Source organism: Nerophis ophidion, linkage group LG03 (genome assembly GCF_033978795.1).
Source record: "Nerophis ophidion isolate RoL-2023_Sa linkage group LG03, RoL_Noph_v1.0, whole genome shotgun sequence".
Classification (NCBI taxonomy): domain Eukaryota; kingdom Metazoa; phylum Chordata; class Actinopteri; order Syngnathiformes; family Syngnathidae; genus Nerophis; species Nerophis ophidion.
Window position 1 is genome coordinate 68,133,051 of NC_084613.1, and position 17,822 is coordinate 68,150,872.

A 17,822-nucleotide genomic window follows, 5' to 3' on the forward strand; every position below is an offset into this window, starting at 1 on the left:
TAGAAATCAAAAACTTTATTACAAAAATAAGTTACTCACCTCCATTGTACAGTATAAAACAATTTATTTGCAGGAATGCAAAAAACGTTGTTGGCCACCAACAATAGTTTAAAACTGCTAACATCTTTTTTTTTTTTTTTCAAAAGGTGGTAATGTATTTTATTGAGGGAGTTAACTGTATAGAAAACTGGAATTGAACAGCAGTTTCCTTGGAGCTATACCTGGAAATAGATTTCATTCACTGCAGCATCCCTTATGCCATGTCGTGATGACAACGGTCCCAACACCAAAACCAGAACTTCAGACATAGTGCCTAACTGGTGGTCGAGAATAACTTAACAGTATAGTCGCTGGTTTGGGAGATGGAAGAGGGACCAGTCCACAAGAACATGATCTTACACAATGATGGATTGACTATGATGTTAAATGATTATTAGGATGTCTGAAGATGTTTCAATATTCAAAAAAAACAAACAAACCCACTGGATTACAGTGGCACAAAGGGACACTGCAGGGCTTTTATTTTGTTATCCGTTAAAATCAAAGGCATTCTGATGCCCGTGACATTGAAGCCTTTACAAAAGTAACATTTTATCCGAAGACAAAAAAAACTATACAAACAGTAACTACATACTCTGAAGAAGCAAGGCAGCTAATTCAGTTCAAAATAGGATAAAAGCAAGGCTTGTTCGGACTCATCTTATGAGATTGTTTTGCATGCCCAGTTTGACTGTTTGCAGTGTCAGAGCTGCAGCGAAAATGACTATATTACATTAAGTACATTGTTTGTGCGCCGCCGCTCTTGTGCATATTTTATATAAGAACAAGCCCTGCTTTCATCAATATAGTTTCCCTATTTACAGTACAGGCCGGGTAGTTTAGTCCTCTGTACTGAGGTAGTCAACCAACCCTTTAAAGACAAGTTCTGAAAAGAACCACTTTCCTGGAATGCCTGACTTATCCATGCCAGGTGGGTACACCCGAAATAAAAACCTGCAAATGTTCTCTTTCAAACATCCACATCAAAAAGATTTAACATGGATATTCCAACAATAAAAATTGCGATTAGCACAAAAATATACAATAGCATCAAGCTCCTTCGAGCCACTTCAAACCTAAGAAACTTAAAAAGTGCAAATTCTTCAATAATTATTTAAAAATGGCATGTTCGGGGACAGGGAATAGGGGAGATTGTTAGGGCAATAAATTGACACCTTGTTGTCAGGGACAGCTAAAGGGGCATGGGGGCGATAGAGGCTTAGGCGAATATAGGAATTCGTGCGATCATCTTTTTAAGGTGGCAGTTTTGTTTAAAGAAAAAAAAAAACATGGGAAAGCGGGGAGATGTTTCTTCTGTAAGGCTGGAATATCATGGACCTTTTTTTTGTCACGCTCTTTTTTTTTTGTTTCAAAATCCTTTGCAGCTCACGGTGTAACCCCACACATCAAGTCAGTATCCGTTGATTTGACTGGTCAGGACCGCCCTCGGCCCCGCTTCCCTGCTGGACCAATCAGAGGGAAAGAAACGTTTTGCTTAATAAACCATGTAGCACATAGCCTCTAGCAGTCCGGCCAGAAGAATCCATCTTGTTTTTAACTGAAAGTTCACCAAAATACCCTTGGCCTGCTGCTTTATCTACTTAAGAGTGCTCGCACGTCATATGGCCTGAGCAGACTACTTCATAAACCAAATTTATACAGTAGATCCCCACTATTTGCAGGGGGTTACATTCCAAGACACTCAGCGACTGACAAAAACCAGCAAATAATTGACATGCCCATAAAAAGCCCTTAAAATGCTTATGTAAGACATTAAACCCTATAATATGCCTCTAACACAGGTGGAGTCCAAACTTTTTCGAGCAAGGGGCACTTACAGAAAATTTAAAGGATGTGGGGTCGTGTTGATGCATTTTGTACATTAAAGATACTAAAACAATACAATGTAAATCAATCATTATATGCTAAACTATCTGAACAAACCATTCACGTCTTAAGCTATTTGTGTTGTTGCTGTGTAGGTAACAAAGCAAATTCGTGTAATATCTAACAATGTGACCCTTTTGAGATTTTTAGGTACCGGTACTTTGTCTTGTAATTTGTCTTTACTAATATTATTCAACCAACTAAAATCTTTTGGGGTGTTTAGTATTAAAGTATTAATTTCTAACAAGAAATTATCACACTCAAACACCCATTACAGTAAGACGCACAGTCCCATTTTGGGGGTAATAATATTCCTTTTTAAGTTTTTTTTCCTGTTTTTGTGTAAGGTTTTAATCGGGGCTGTTTTCGTCTTTAAAATATGTCGCGGGCCAATAAAAACCTACAGGCAAGGGCGCCCCTTCTCTTGACCGTCATTAAACGCATAACAGTATACAAACATGCAGTAACATCAAGTCTTGTCGAGTGAAAGCTCACTGCTGGTATTTCCATCAACCCACGTTCTATTAAAAAGTTACTTAATATTAAAATGTAATTTAAAATTCAAAGCAAAGAAAGTACAAACATGCTGTACCACAAATAAGCGGGGATCTACTGTAACCTTTAACTTAAGTTTAAAAAAAAAAAAAACAGCTATCTGACGCCAATGACTAACTTTCTATTAGCCGCTATATCACTCACTTAACATGTCATCTACCTCTGCTTGTTCCGGGCCCGCCTCGCTGTGAGAAGCCCACTCTCCCTCTAGGTGTGATGCTTCCGCGGCCCCTGGTCTGACTGATACCGCGGAGACCACCTCTCGCTCCTCGGACTCTCCCAGAGCTCTGGAATTCATCGTAGCTATAGAACGGATCATCATAGCCGCCCCGGTAGTTGTGGTAGTCGTAGCCATAGTAATCGTAATAGTCTTCGAAGCTGTAGTAGTCGGGAGGGTAAGAGTATCCACCGCGCCCACCTCGTCCACGACCTCTTGTGGGTGGCGGCATGTGCGGAGGCGCATAGTAATAGTATTCATCATACCTAGGAGAGGAAATCCATCATAAAGTAGGGAGTCTATGCTTTTTAAAAGCAAAATATGATTTGATTCATCTTACATTTGAGTTTTGGCTGCTTGTCTCTGAGCTTTGCGCTCTTTCCTCTTCTGGTCAGGAGGCTTGGCAAAGACTATCTCAATATGTTCTCCTTCCAGGTCTTTTCCATTGAGATCAGCCAGAGCCTGTGAAGTTGTCCAAGACGACATTAGAAAATAGTTCCCAGCGAGAGCACATCCATTATCTTGCATATACTGGGTAAGCATTTGTATTTCAGTACCTTAACAGCGCCATCTCTTTCTTCAAAGTGGATGAAAGCATAGTCTTTCAATTTTTTCACACGCTCCAACTTGCCAAACTGACTGAAAGCTTTTTCAAGAATCTCTTCTGTAACAGAACTCGCTAGGTTCCTCACAAACAGTACTTTGACCTACAGAACAGACACAAAGTTGAGATTGAGCTGTTGCCTAATCTCCAAAATTGTGCCAGTATGTACTAGAGGTGGGGGAAAGAATACATTTTTAGATGCATCACAACTCGGAGATCGACAATTATAAAATCATTAGTAAACGTCTTTGATTTATTTATTGTAAATAAAGTAATACAAACAGTTCTAAAATTTGCCTGACCGCAGTGAACCTCCTCACCGAGAGGTCTGACCAGCTCCTTTATTATAGGACACTTATATTCCAGTTTTGCACACATTTCTATTAATTAATTAAATGTAATGGGAATGAATGTAACATTTTTATTACAAATGCACTGCATGTAAAAGTTGCAAGTGTTAAACGCTTATTTAGTGAAATGAAAAGAAATGTAAAACTGCATCAATATACATAAATTTAGGATGAATCAATAATCGCTTTTTAATGGAATCGCAGCTCCTGAATCGCACTCGAATCGTGAGGTGATCAAAGATTCCCACCTCTAGTACGTACCAGAAAGGTTTTTCTATCTTGCTATATGAGAGATGACACTTAGCGTTACCTTGGCCATAACCTCTGGGTCAGGGTCCTCGATGGGATCAGCCCATTCTACAGTGACCACATTGCCCCACACTTTCACTTTGCCACTCATCAAACGTCGGCGAGCCTGGGCCGCAGTCTTGTGGTCTTCATACTCCAGGAAGCAAAAGCCACGATTCTTCTTCTTGTCGTCGGGTTGGTGGTATAATATGACATCATTTAAACCCTCTGTGAATCAGAAACAGGGATGAAGGGGGTGTCAGAGTTTCCCTAACGGCGGTTCTCAAATAGCGGGGTGGGGCCTCCCTTGAGATGCCAGGAGGAACAGAACAGAATTTAGGTAAAATACACACTTTCAGACAAATATCTTCAAGTTGCGCACCAGGAAATTGTATCAATACTGAAAATTATAGCTAAAAAAAGAATACAAGAATTGGCTACACCAATTGTGGGGCGGTATGGCTCGGTTGGTAGAGTGGCCGTGCCAGCAACTTGAGGGTTGCAGGTTCGATTCCCGCTTCCGCCATCCTAGTCACTGCCGTTGTGTCCTTGGGCAAGACACTTTACCCACGTGCTCCCAGTGCCACCCACACTGGTTTAAATGTAACTTAGATATTGGGTTTCACTATGTAAAGCGCTTTGAGTCACAAGAGAAAAGCGCTATATAAATATAATTCACTTCACTACACCTAGTACAGGCGCTGCTGAGCAAGTCTTACTAATTTGCAGTGCTACTGCTCTGCATTGCTTTTGTAAAGTTTGAATTTTTCATTGAACCTACTCAATGATTTCTTTACAATATGCAGGTTCGCCCAATAAAGTCAATATCACTCAAGTGTGGTAATAGTCATTACATGTCAAGAAGGAAGCAGGAAAAAAAGTGCAAACTCACCTGTGACTTTTGCAAATTCCTCAACAATCTGCTCTTTTGTTTTACTCTTGGGAATGGAGCCAACAAACAGCCTGTTATTGGCCACTGAGATGCACACGCCAATTTGTTTGCCAGGTCGAATTTCATTGTTGTTGCACTGCAAAGCAGAGGAGGAACAAGTTGTAAGACAAAAAAAACATCATTATGTGGTATTTGTTTTGATTGATATTTCTATAAACAGACACTGCCAGTTTAATGGGGATTATTCAACATGTATAATTAAGTTTAAATGGATGACTTTGTTGGTTTCATAATTGTATCATACCCCCCCTTTTTGTTTTAAAGTGCAGGAGAGTAAAACATACCAATTTGACAGCCTGTTGTGCCGCCTCTTTAGTGCAGAAAGTGACGAAAGCATAGCCTCTGTTAAGGCCACTGAGGGGATCCATCATTAGGCGCAAGTCCCAAATGGGCCCAGCTTTCTCAAACAGAGGAACCAACTCATCCTCAAAGAGGTCTCTTGGGATTTTGCCAACAAATATCTGCCAGTAGAAGAAAAAAAAAAAAATCACATGAGTGTCCTTTTTTAATGCTTTAACAAGTCACGGAAGATCTTATCTATAAGGTATCCAGTTACTTCTTAGCGGTAAAACATTGTAACCAAGGTTACTAAGGATGATAACATGTAATAATTTGGACACCCAACACATATGTCACACATTAAGACCTTAAACCAACAATCAAATTCCAAATTATGAACCCTCCATCCATAAAGTGTACTTTGTTTGTTTTCGTACCTCTGTCCCGACAGTCGGCTGCGCTCCCGAGTGAGCTGACTCCGGTGGAGGACCGCCATACTTCCTCTGGCCTGTAGTTACATCCAACGTGTAGCCAGTCCTCTCCAGCAGTGCCTAATAAGAGGAGATTGATCAATGTTTTTTTTACTCTAAAACATTCACACTTTACCAAACTTTTAATATGTTCTCACTTTGATTTTGGCCTCATCTGGTCCTTTGTTAGTGTCTGCCACTTTGGTCCCTTGTTTCTCTCTTTGTCTGTATGTCTTCATCACGCCACAAAGAAAGGCACTTTTGTTCTGAAATGCATAGAGGGGGGAAAAGTAAAATATAAATTCAGTGGATAGAACCAAGGACTAGTATGGCATTAGTACTTATCACAGTTTTACATGTCCATGTGGCATGAAGTAGAGATGGGCATTTGACCAAATTTTTTTAATCAGTTATGGGGACAATAAACTATTTGTTTCATTGCTGATGTCCTGTGCACAATAATGATTCCTGGAGGGAAACTTACTCTGTGGCCTAATGGTTAGAGTGTCCGCCCTGAGATCGGTAGGTTGCGAGTTCAAAACTAGTCATACCAAAGACTATAAAAATGGGACCCATTACCTCCCTGCTTGGCACTCAGCATCAAGGGTTGGAATTGGGGGTTAAATCCCCACAAATGATTCCCGGGCGCGGCACCGCTGCTGCCCACTGCTCCCCTCACCTCCCAGGGGGTGAGCAAGGGGATGGGTCAAATGCAGAGGAAAAATTTCGCGTCACCTAGTGTGTGTGTGACAATCATTGGTACTTTAGCTTAACAGCCCTGCCAAAGACAATGTACATGTGGACGTAACTCAGGCTCCTGATATTGGAAGCTTTCTGCTATCTAACTTGGACTCAGATCCGTGTATGGAGAGAGTATGGCCAACTCGGTTTCAAAGTTGTCCGAAAAATGGTGCCGTGTAGTCACATGAGGAGCTTTTGACCAATCAATTAGGAGATCCTGTGCTCATACTCTCTCTGATTAGTCAAAATCCCCTCACGTGACAACAATGTGCCATATTGAAATAAACAATAAAACCGAGCTGGCCATACTCTCTATACGTGACTCTGCTTAGGCCAGGGGTAGGGAACCTATGGCTCTACAGCCGAATGTCTCTCTTTTGATGACTGCATCTGGCTTTCAGATACATCTTAGCTAACATTGCTTAACAGGATAAGTAATGAATAATCCATTCATTTCCTACCGCTTATTCCCTTTCGGGGTCACGGGGGGCGCTGGCGCCTATCCGCTGGTAATCACGATGTTGAAAATAACGTTCAAAATTTAAAACATTCTCATGCATTTTAATACATACATCCGTTTTCTACCGCACCTGTTCAAGAAAATATAATATTAAAAATAATTAGAGACTTATTATACTCTAAAAATGTTGGTCTTACTTAAAAAAATGCATGCATTTAGTTGTATTCAGTGCTAAAAAATATGATATTCCTCTAACGGAAATACATTTTGACACTAGAAGACCCAGAGAGCACCATTTGGGTTTTCTACCTATAAAACCCACAGGTCAGCCAATCGAATGGAAGGCCCTCCCTTTGTTATGAAAACGAGGCAATCAGGTTGCAGTCACATGAGCCATTATGGCCACATTGGTCATTAGCATGGCATTGCCCCTTGGGTGCGCCCTCTGAGCACATCTGAGAATTGAGGTGTGAATGTCTTTTGTCTTCTGCGTAAAGGCGACCAGAGGAGTTGAGCAGAACCTGGCACACCTCAAATCCATAACTGGTATTTTGAAATCCGATGTATAATATATCTATGACATAACATCACATTACAGTATGGGCAAACAGCAACAATCAGTCTGGATATCTATGAGTTGAGACCGGGAGAGACAGGAAAAGAGAAAATAGAGGGAAAGAGCAAAACAGGCAAAAACAATATATCCATCCATTTTCTACCGCTTATTCTCTTTTGGGGTTGCGGGGGGCGCTGGCGCCTATCTCAGCTACAATCGGGCGGAAGGCGGGGTACACACTGGACAAGTCGCAGATAGACAACATTCACACTCACACACCAGGGTCAATTTATTGTCGCCATTACAATATACAAATTCTAAAATAAAACAAATCAAATATGTTTCTGGTGCATCTCAGTGGGCTTCACGGTGGCAGAGGGGTTAGTGCGTCTGCCTCACAATACGAAGTTCCTGCAGTCCTGGGATCAAATCCAGGCTCGGGATCTTCCTGTGTGGAGTTTGCATGTTCTCCCCGTGAATGCGTGGGTTCCCTCTGGGTACTCCGGCTTCCTCCCACTTCCAAAGACATGCACCTGGGGATAGGTTGATTGGCAACACTAAACTGGCCCTAGTGTTTGAATGTGAGTATGAATGTTGTCTGTCTATGATAAATGATAAATGGGTTGTACTTGTATAGCGCTTTTCTACCTTCAAGGTACTCAAAGCGCTTTGACACTACTTCCACATTTACCCACTCACACACACATTCACACACTGATGGAGGGAGCTGCCATGCAAGGCACCAACCAGCACCCATCAGGAGCAAGGGTGAAGTGTCTTGCTCAGGACACAACGGACGTGACGAGGTTGGTTCTAGGTGGGATTTGAACCAGTGACCCTCGGGTTGCGCACGGCCACTCTTCCACTGCGCCACGCCGTCCCTATCTGTGTTGGCCCTGCGATGAGATGGCGACTTGTCCAGGGTGTACCCCGCCTTCCGCCCGATTGCAGCTGAGATAGGCGCCAGCGCCCCCCGCGACCCCAAAAGGGAATAAGAGGTAGAAAATGGATGGATGGATGGATGTATCTCAGTTTGAAAAAAATGTTCATAAAATAAATCACTATCTTGTACAGATATCAACTCAGTGGGCTTCACGGTGGCAATTCTGTAAATGACTGGCGGGGCTACCATAGATTTTAAGTGTTTTTTTATTGTGGTTCTGTTCTTTTACTTTTCCTATGTGTCTGGTAGGGATGTTGGAAGCCCAGTGTTGTAGGGTCCTGATAACTTCTCATCATTCTACATATATATTACATTTTGATTCAGCTCATATGTTCTGCGTAAATGTGTGATGTCATGAAGGTTGTAGATCATATTTAATTATTTTTTCCCACTAGCTCATATGTTCTGCCCAGGCTGCCACCTTGGGAAACTGGTGAAAGACAGACAGACAGTCAGTTAGCAGCTCCTATCTGATTCTCCCCCTCCCCCCATTTTATGTCAAGGTGTTTTGAGTGAAGTGGCTCAGCATGCCCCCTCATGTGGTCCCCCAGTGATTGCCCTGTTTACATAACAAAAGGAAGGTTCACAGGGTGCCTTCCAGTCGATCGGCTGCCCTCTGGGTTTTATAGGTAGAGCAAAACTCCTGGGTCTTCTACTGTTAAAGTATTTGGCTTTCATGGCTCTCTCAGCCAAAAAGGTTTCCGACCCATGGCTTGGACTGTATCAACAGCACCTCTGCAGGTAGCAGAAAAGTAGTGCGCTGAAATTTACATCAAATTCCAATGAAAATATTAGAAATGCTATGCCCGTCCCAAATGTGAAGAAATGAATGGATGCTGCTACCACACCTGAACATGTGAGAGATCGCTGTCCTTGAATTGCAACAGGACTTGGAGAGCACCTTCCTCGTTGAATTCTTTCAGAGCCTCAATTGCTCGATCATCTAAGTCACTGTGTGACACCAATCCTGGAGCAGAGAGAAAAAAGCACATGTAGAGAGGGAGGAACTCAATACCAAACTTCTCTGACATTAAATAGCAGCATTAAAATCAAATATTGCAAATCAGTTCTTTGAATAGGTATTCCATATTATTTAGTGATGCCCGGTCTAACAAAGGAGCAGTCAGTGTTGTGCACGTTTCTACCAGCACTATATTGCAGAACTAATCACAGCAGATGTGACAGTGTAACTTAATATGCCGGTGCTCCTCTATATTCTCAAGTTAACTTGGAGTTCCTCATGAGCTGGTGTGTGTGTGTATTGCTCAGCCGAGGGGCCATCACCTGTCCCAGACAGCCAAACACTGGGCAGCTGCTGCCATTGTTTCTGCCCTTGATCCATCTGGCTAAAAAGGCCAGAATGGTACTTATTTGGATGTGGGTGACCAGACCAGTGGCAAAGATTTAACCAAAGCATCTTTTTGGCCCTTTCTCGAACTAAAATTGCATTATTTGTATTAAAACAACTACTCTGCAGAACCAAAAGGAGAGAATTTGTAGCAATGTTATGTAAAACAACATTGTTGCCCTCATATTACAAGGGTCAAGCAACCACATAGGGAATGCACATGCTGCAAACATTTACACTGCTGTCATGTGTAATTTGATATTACATAGCACTGCAGTACCCATTTTGGTAGGAACCACAAAAAGTTGCTTCGGGATCCCAAATCCCCCACTCAAAATGGTGACGAAGTGACAGTCATGCAAGAGATCAATCAACAACAAGAGTTGCATATTAGTATATGCAAATGTTCCTTACCTGCTATGTAAATTTCATCTAGTTTTTCAGCAACTTTCTGTGGTAAACCAGCATCTAATAAAGTCTGGAAGTGCTCAGAATGGGTAACTGCAGCAGAGATGTCCATTGGTTCTTCTGGACCATTTCCATTAATATGTTCTGTGGCCATGTCTCCAGAAATCTGTGCAAATGCAATGACCCAAATTAATCCTGCTTTAATGGCATAGTCTGGGATGTGTTTAGGATAGTGGAAATTCTCAAACTTAACAGGCAGATCATTTCACATGTTGAATTATTTTACCCTTGTGCATATTGAGCAATAGCTTTAAGATCTTCCTAATTAAACAGAAGGATGCTGAAGCAACCTGAACATACAAGCTGGTGTAGCACTCTCAAATATTGGTTGCAAAGCAGACAATTTGCATGTCTGATTCGCCACGCAGATCAATAACATGACATCCTGTAAAAAGGCTGCAGCGTTTGTCGTTGTGGCAGTTTCGCTGTGACTGTGCTTGGCCAATTTCACGTGTTAATACTAATTTGGCTAGTAGTGCAGCAACCAAGTCTGCTTTGGCCTTTAAATTACATAGACTCACACTGCTGACTTCAGCAGAGACTAGATAGCCTATACACATGTCCCAACACAGTGTGCGCCGGTTTCCGGTTGCTGGCGCTTGTATGCAAAGAATGCACCCTTTTTATTGTTTGACTTCACGTCACTTTAGCTGGACCCCTGTGACAGACGTTCCTAAACTTAGGAAGCGGTCCTGAAATGGGTCTTGGTCATGAAGAGTTCATATTTTCCATGTACTTTTTTTTTTTTTAATTCTTGTATGTTGTATATCATTGCATTATTATTAGTTTACATGCAGCATGCAATATGTATATTGAGCTGAAATCGGTCAGGGAAACTCTGCCCTGCCAAACCTACTACAGTACTTGGGCTATTTTCAGATAATACACATTTTAGCCTGTTTTGGTTTATGCTTGGGTAGGCCAGAAAATCTGGTCACGTTGCAGGAACCTGCAATGGTGTCGGCAAACTAGAAACATATAATTTCCTGACATGAACAGTACTTCTAATTTGTAGCGTGCTGTTGCTTATTGTAATATTCAAAGTATTCCTTCAGTGTTTCTCAACCTTTTTTCAGTGATGTACCCCCTGTGAACATTTTTTTTAAATTCAAGTACCCCCTAATCAGAGCAAAGCATTTTTGGTTGAAAAAAGGTTAAAGGTAGTAAAATACAGCACTATGTCATCAGTTTTTGATTTATTAAATTGAATAACAGTGCAAAATATTGCTCATTTTTAGTGGTCTTTCTAGAACTATTTAGAAAAAAATATAAAAATAACTAAAAACTTGTTGAAAAATAAACAAGTGATTCAATTATAAATAAAGATTTCTACACATAGAAGTAATCATCAACTTTAAGTGCCCTCTTTGGGGATTGTAATAGAGATCCATCTGGATTAATGAATTTACCGTACTTCCTTGAATTGCCACAGGGCATATAGTATGCGCCTGCCTTGATTTACTGCCGGGTCAATCTCGCTTCCCAAAATAACTAGCGCACGCTTAGTATTACCGCCTGGTCAAACTCCTGACGTCACGAGTGACACTTACCCTGTCATCATTTTCAAAATGGAGGAGGCTGATTTCAATACCGATAATTTAAAATCGCTTAAAGTTAAAGTTTCAATGATTGCCACACACACACACACATACACACTAGGTGTGGTGAAATTTGTCCTCTGCATTTGACACATGCCCTTGATCACCCCCTGGGAAGTGAGAGGAGCAGTGGGCAGCAGCGGTGCCGTGCCCGGCAATCATTTATGGTGATTCAACCCCCAATTCCAACCCTTGATGCAGAGGGCCAAGCAAGGAGGCAATGGGTCCCATTGTTATAGTCTTTGGTATAACTCGGCCGGGGTTTGAACTCACAACCTACGGAATCTCAAGGCGGACACTCTAACCACTAGGCCACTGAGTAAAGGGAAGAAGATTAAGAAGTAATCAGCAGGATTTGAGGTCCAAGCATTTTTTTTACTGCATACCTTTGGTAAGTGCCGGAGTGAGAATAGGTTTTAAATTAGTTAGCGCATGCTTACTTTTACCACATGCCTTTGGTAAGCGCAGGAGTGAAAAGAGGTTTTAAATTAATTAGCTCCTCGGCGGCAATTTAAGGAAATACGGTAATTTTAAACATTTCTTCACGAAAAAAGAAATATATAACATCAATATTTATGGCACATGTCCACAAAAAAAATCTAGCTGTCAATGTTGTAAGCACAATACCAATGGGCGCAATTTGCAAAATGCGCAACTGCATTTTGCAAATTTAATGTCAAATCAAATCAAATGTTTATTGGATTCATCACTATACAGTGTACATCCACGACAGAACTACTAACTAAACTACAACCACAACTTGATTTACTATTTATAAAATATAATCATGTAGGGTTACCTGGAACTTGAAATAGGCCACCCTGCCTGAATCCACACTTGGTAGCAGTTAAGTCAGTAGTTTAGTCGTGGATGTAAGCTGTATAGTGATGAATCCAATAAACATTTGATTTGACATTAAATTTGCAAAATGCGGTTGCGCATTTTGCAAATTGCGCGCCATTGGTATTGTGCTTACAACATCAACACTGAATATTGCATTGTTGCATTTCTTTACATGGTTTATGAACCACATATAAGTAATCATCAACTTTAAGTGCCCTCTTTGGGGATTGTAATAGAGATCCATCTGGATTCATGAACTTAATTCTAAACATTTCTTCATAAAAAAATAAATCTTTAACATCAATTTTATGGAACATGTCCACAAAAAAATCTAGCTGTCAACACTGAATATCGCATTGTTGCATTTATTTCCACAGTTTATGAACTTACATTCATATTTTGTTGAAGTAGATTTCAATATATATTTATGAAGGATTTTGTAATTGTTGCTATTTTTAGAATGTTATTTTAAAAATATCACGTACTCCTTGGCATACTTTCAAGTACCGCCAGGGGTACGCGAACCCCCATTTGAGAACCACTGCTGCACATTGTCAAACACGTGCTTTCGATGATAATCGCCACATCTCTGCACCATCTATAATAAGCTGCGATTCCAAAGTGTGCATCGAATGCCGGAACGACCAGATTCGTATTATGATCTTGGATCGGTTCAAATTAGCGTTTAGGATTGCTGGGCTCGGAGAATGCTTTCGCGCACGTTGGCCAAGCTAGCAGAGCTAATGCTATTTAAACTAGCCGTGGATTGATTAAACAGTAACATGGCGCTGTGAATGCTACACCTTTCTAAAAAAAAACTACCACTTGAACAGGTTGTGGCACATTACGAACAAACAAAGAAACTATAGTCAGCCAGCTGCAGATCGCATGTGATGACAATGAGCGTTGTCAGTTCCATGATCTGTCAAAAGAGGCTAGCTCGAGCTAGCATGCTAACTGGAAGGGGATTTCAGCGAGGCCATTGTTAGAAACCACAATGGTCGGCACACACCGCGTTGCAACGAAAGATACAAAGCTCGTACCGTTCGAGGCAGGGGACGGTAAGCATTTCGCCCGCTCGGTGCGTGTTCTACCACCGTGTCGCCACATGGGAAGAGTCCATTTCCAAAAAAGCCGGTCGGGAGAAGTGGTTCCCAGCCGCCACATTGTTTCAAACAGCACAAGGAGCGACTCGGGACTTTTCGCAACGCAAAACGGGGCGTTAACCACGCCGGTGAACGCTAGCGATCGTCTTACCTGCCGCTGGATCGCCGCCGTGTGTGGTGGAGGGTGGTTTGAAAGGTAGGGGTTATGTTTAAAAGACAGAAAAAGTGGAAAACTCCCGGCACGGGTCCGGCCTCAGTCATTCACTCTTGATGATGTAAAATGGCTGCCACGTTCACGCCTCGAGTTTTGTCTCGTCGACGGGGTTTCCCGCGCCGCTGCGCACGGGCTCTTGTGCCTTGTAAGCGTTTGAACAGCAGAGAGCATCATTCACTATGGCTGCACATCAAGGTTACAACTGTTACTATACCGCTTGTGCTTTTCTGCTCATGTTTGTGCCGGGCACCATTTCAGGAACGTAACGAAGCGAAGGTTATCGTAGCTTCTTAATTGACTTGCAATACAAATATTATACTCCACAACAGTGCTTCTCAACCTTTTTTCAGTGATGTACCCCCTGAAAATTGTTTTAATTCAAGTACCTCCTAATCAGAACAAAGCATTTTGGGTTAAAAAAAAAACAGATAAAGAAGTAAAATACAGCACTATGTCATCAGTTTCTGATTTATTAAATTGTATAACAGTGCACAATATTGCTCAGATGTAGTGGTCTTTCTGGAACTATTTAGGAAAAATATATAAAAAGTGGAGGAGTTCAAGTACATAGGAGTCTTGTTCACGAGTGGGGGAAGAGTGGATCGTGAGATCGACAGGCGGATCGGTGCGGCGTCTTCAGTAATGCGGACGTTGTACCGATCCGTTGTGGTGAAGAAGGAGCTGAGCCGGAAGGCAAAGCTCTCAATTTACCGATCTACGTTCCCATCCTCACCTATGGTCATGAGCTTTGGGTTATGACCGAAAGGATAAGATCATATTTACAAGCGGCCGAAATGAGTTTCTTCCGCTGTGTGGCGGGGCTCTCCCTTAGAGATAGGGTGAGCTCAGCTGCCATCCCGGAGGAACTCAAAGTAAAATTGCTGCTCCTCCACACATCGAGAGGAGCCAGATGAGGTGGTTCGGGCATCTGATCAGGATGCCACCCGAACGCCTCCCTAGGGAGGTGTTTAGGGCACGTCCAACCGGTAGAAGGCCACGGGGAAGACCCAGGACACGTTGGGAAGACTATGTCTCTCGGCTGGCCTGGGAACGCCTCGGGATCCCCCGGGAAGAGCTGGACGAAGTGGCTGGGGAGAGGGAAGTCTGGGCTTCCCTGCTTAGGCTGCTGCCCGCGCGACCTTACCTCAGATAAGCGGAAGAAGATGGATGGATGGATATAAAAATAACTAAAAACTTGTTGAAAAATAAACAAGTGATTCAATTATAAATAAAGATAGCTACACATAGAAGTAATCATTAACTTTAAGTGCCCTCTTGGGGGATTGTAATAGAGATCCATCTGGATTCATGAACTTAATTCCAAACATTTCACACAAAAATAAATCTTTAACATCAATATTTATGGAACATGTCCACAAAAAAATGTAGCTGCCAACACTGAATATTGCATTGTTGCATTTCTTTTCACAGTTTATGAACTTATATTCATACTTTGTTCAAATGTTTTTCAATAAATATATTTATAAAGGATTTTTGAATTGTTGCTATTTTTAGAATATTTTTTTTAAATCTCACGCACCCCTTGGCATACCTTCAAGTACCCCCAGGGGTACACGTACCCCCATTTGAGAACCACTGCTCTACCACAGGGGTCACCAACGCGGTGCCCACGGGTAACAGGTAGCCCGTAAGGACCAGATGAGTCGCCCGTTGGCCTGTTCTAAAAATAGCTCAAATAGCAGCACTTACCAGTGAGCTGCCTCTAGTTTTTAAATTGTATTTATTTAATAGCAAGCTGGTCTCGCTTTGCTTGACATACTTAATTCTAAGAGATAAAAACTCAAAAATAATTTGAAAATCCAGGAAAATATTTTAAAGACTTCGTCTTCACTTGTTTAAATAAATTCTTTTTTTTTTACTTTGCTTCTTATAACTGTCAGAAAGACAATTTTAGAGAAAAAATATAACCTTAAAAATAATTTTAGGATTTTTAATCACATATACCTTTTTACCTTTTAGATTCCTTCCTCTTCTTTCCTGGCAATTTGAATCAATGTTCAATGTACATTTATTTTTTTATTGTAAAGATTAATAAATACATTTTAATTTAATTCTTCATTTTAGCTTCTGCTTTTTTGACGAATAATATTTGTGAAATATTTCTTCTAACTTATTATGATTAAAATTCCCAAAAATTATTCTGGCAAATCTAGAAAATCTTATGAATCAAATTTAAATCTTATTTCAAAGTCTTTCGAATTTCTTTTAAAATTTTTGTTCTGGAAAATCTAGAAGAAATAATGATTTGTCTTTGTTAGAAATATAGCTTGGTCCAATTTGTTATATATTCTAACAAAATGCAGATTGGATTTTAATCTATTTAAAACATGTCATCAAAATTCTAAAATTAATCATAATCGGGAAAAATTACTAATGATGTTCCATAAATTCTTTTTTTATTTTTTTTCAAAAAGATTCGAATTAGCTAGTTTTTCTCTTCTTTTTTTCGGTTGAATTTTGAATTTTAAAGAGTCGAAATTAAAGATAAACTATGTTTCAAAATTAAATTTTCATTTTTTTCCTGTTTTCTCCTCTTTTAAACCGTTCTATTAAGTGTGTTTTTCATCATTTATTCTCTACAAAAAACCTTCCGTAAAAAGAAAAAAAATGTACGACGGAATGACGGACAGAAATAACAATTTTTTAATGTATATATATTTATTTATTAAAGGTAAATTGAGCAAATTGGCTAATTCTGGCAATTTTTTTAAATGTGTATCAAACTGGTAGCCTTTTGCATTAATCAGTACCCAAGAAGTAGCTCTTGGTTTCAAAAAGGTTGGTGACCCCTGCTCTACAACAGTGTTTTTCAACCAAGGCACATTTTTTGCATTGAAAAAATCTGGAGGCACACCATCCATCCATCCATCCATCTTCTTCCGCTTATCCAAGGTTGGGTCGCAGGAGCAGCAGCCTAAGCAGGGAAGCCCAGACTTCCCTCTCCCCAGCCACTTAGTCCAGCGCCTCCCGGGGGATCCCGAGGCGTTCCGGGGTCATCCGGGAGAGATAGTCTTCCCAACGTGTCCTGGGTCTCCTCCTCCTACCGGTCAGACGTGACCGAAAGACCTCCCTAAGGAGGCGTTCGGGTGGCATCCTAACCAGATGCCCGAACCACCTCATCTGGCTCATCCCGATGTGGCGGAGCAGTGGCTTTACTTTGAGCATCTCCCGGATGGCAGAGCTTCTCTCCTTATCTTTGATTGATTGATAGATTGAAACTTTTATTAGTAGATTGCATGGTACAGTACATATTCTGTACAATTGACCACTAAATGGTAACACCCGAATAAGTTTTTCAACTTCTTTAAGTCGGGGTCCACGTAAATCAATTCATGGCGGGGCCCCGCCACCCGGCAGAGGAAGCTCATTTCAGCCGCTTGTACCCATGATCTTGGGTACAAGACATCGGGACGGCGTGCCGCAGTTGGAAAAGGTGGCTGTGCCATTAACATGAGAGTTCCTGGTTCAATCCCCACCTTCTACCATCCTAGTCATTTCGGTTGTGTCCTTGAGCAAAACACTTCACCCTTGCTCCTGATGGGTCCTGGTTAGCACCTTGAATGGCAGCTCCCACCATCAGTGTGTCAATGTGTGTGTGAATGGGTGAATGTGGAAATAGGGTCAAAACGCTTTGAGTTCCTTAAAATGGTAGAAAAGCGCTATACAAATATAACCCATTTATCTTGTCCTTTCGGTCATAACCCAAAGCTCCTGACCATTGGCACGTCACCAGCGGAAATCCTTAAAAAATAAAACAATCGTTGTCGCAATTGTTGCATATGACTTCCGAAAGGGACAAGCAGTAGAAAATGGATGGATGGGCTTTAAACCAGGGGTCTCCAACCTTTTTTTCACCAGGGACTTGTTTGATGTATGCATTATT

At 41.3% G+C, this 17,822-nt stretch overlaps 2 protein-coding genes across 6 annotated transcripts in view; one reads left to right on the plus strand and one right to left on the minus strand.

Annotated features, from left to right (window-relative positions):
• LOC133549958 (heterogeneous nuclear ribonucleoprotein Q) lies at positions 1 to 14,021 on the minus strand. 4 transcript variants are annotated; one of them, XM_061895907.1, is made up of 12 exons: positions 13,856 to 14,021; positions 10,104 to 10,263; positions 9,190 to 9,308; positions 5,800 to 5,907; positions 5,609 to 5,722; positions 5,177 to 5,353; positions 4,833 to 4,968; positions 3,963 to 4,168; positions 3,256 to 3,405; positions 3,039 to 3,160; positions 2,642 to 2,964; positions 1 to 1,499 (listed from the first exon to the last, which is right to left on the minus strand). In XM_061895907.1, the coding sequence occupies exons 2-12, from the start codon at positions 10,249 to 10,251 to the stop codon at positions 1,474 to 1,476; spliced, it is 1,629 nt and encodes a 542-aa protein (XP_061751891.1). In that variant the 5' UTR covers positions 10,252 to 10,263; positions 13,856 to 14,021; the 3' UTR covers positions 1 to 1,473. The 4 variants fall into 4 exon arrangements, with proteins under 4 accessions (XP_061751891.1, XP_061751890.1, XP_061751894.1 ...); XM_061895906.1 differs by having other exon boundaries at positions 1 to 1,502; XM_061895910.1 differs by lacking the exon at positions 13,856 to 14,021 and adding an exon at positions 13,642 to 13,763 and having other exon boundaries at positions 1 to 1,502.
• The window catches only part of cga (glycoprotein hormones, alpha polypeptide), a 23,664-nt gene continuing 19,369 nt past the window's right edge, over positions 13,528 to 17,822 (plus strand). Inside the window, exon 1 of one of the 2 annotated variants that reach the window (XM_061895911.1) lies at positions 13,528 to 13,659. The gene's annotated coding sequence lies outside the window, so the exon portion shown is untranslated. The remainder of the gene's footprint in view (positions 13,660 to 17,822) is intronic. The other variant, XM_061895912.1, reaches the window with a different exon arrangement.

Coding starts and splice junctions, on each gene's coding strand:
- LOC133549958 (XM_061895906.1), bottom strand. CDS start 10,251: ATGGCCACAGAACATATTAATGGAAATGGTCCAGAAGAACCAATGGAC. Junction 5,354..5,608: donor AGCCGACTGTCGGGACAGAG/GTACGAAAACAA, acceptor TTCTACTGGCAG/ATATTTGTTGGCAAAATCCC. Junction 3,406..3,962: donor ACCCAGAGGTTATGGCCAAG/GTAACGCTAAGT, acceptor TCTGTTCTGTAG/GTCAAAGTACTGTTTGTGAG.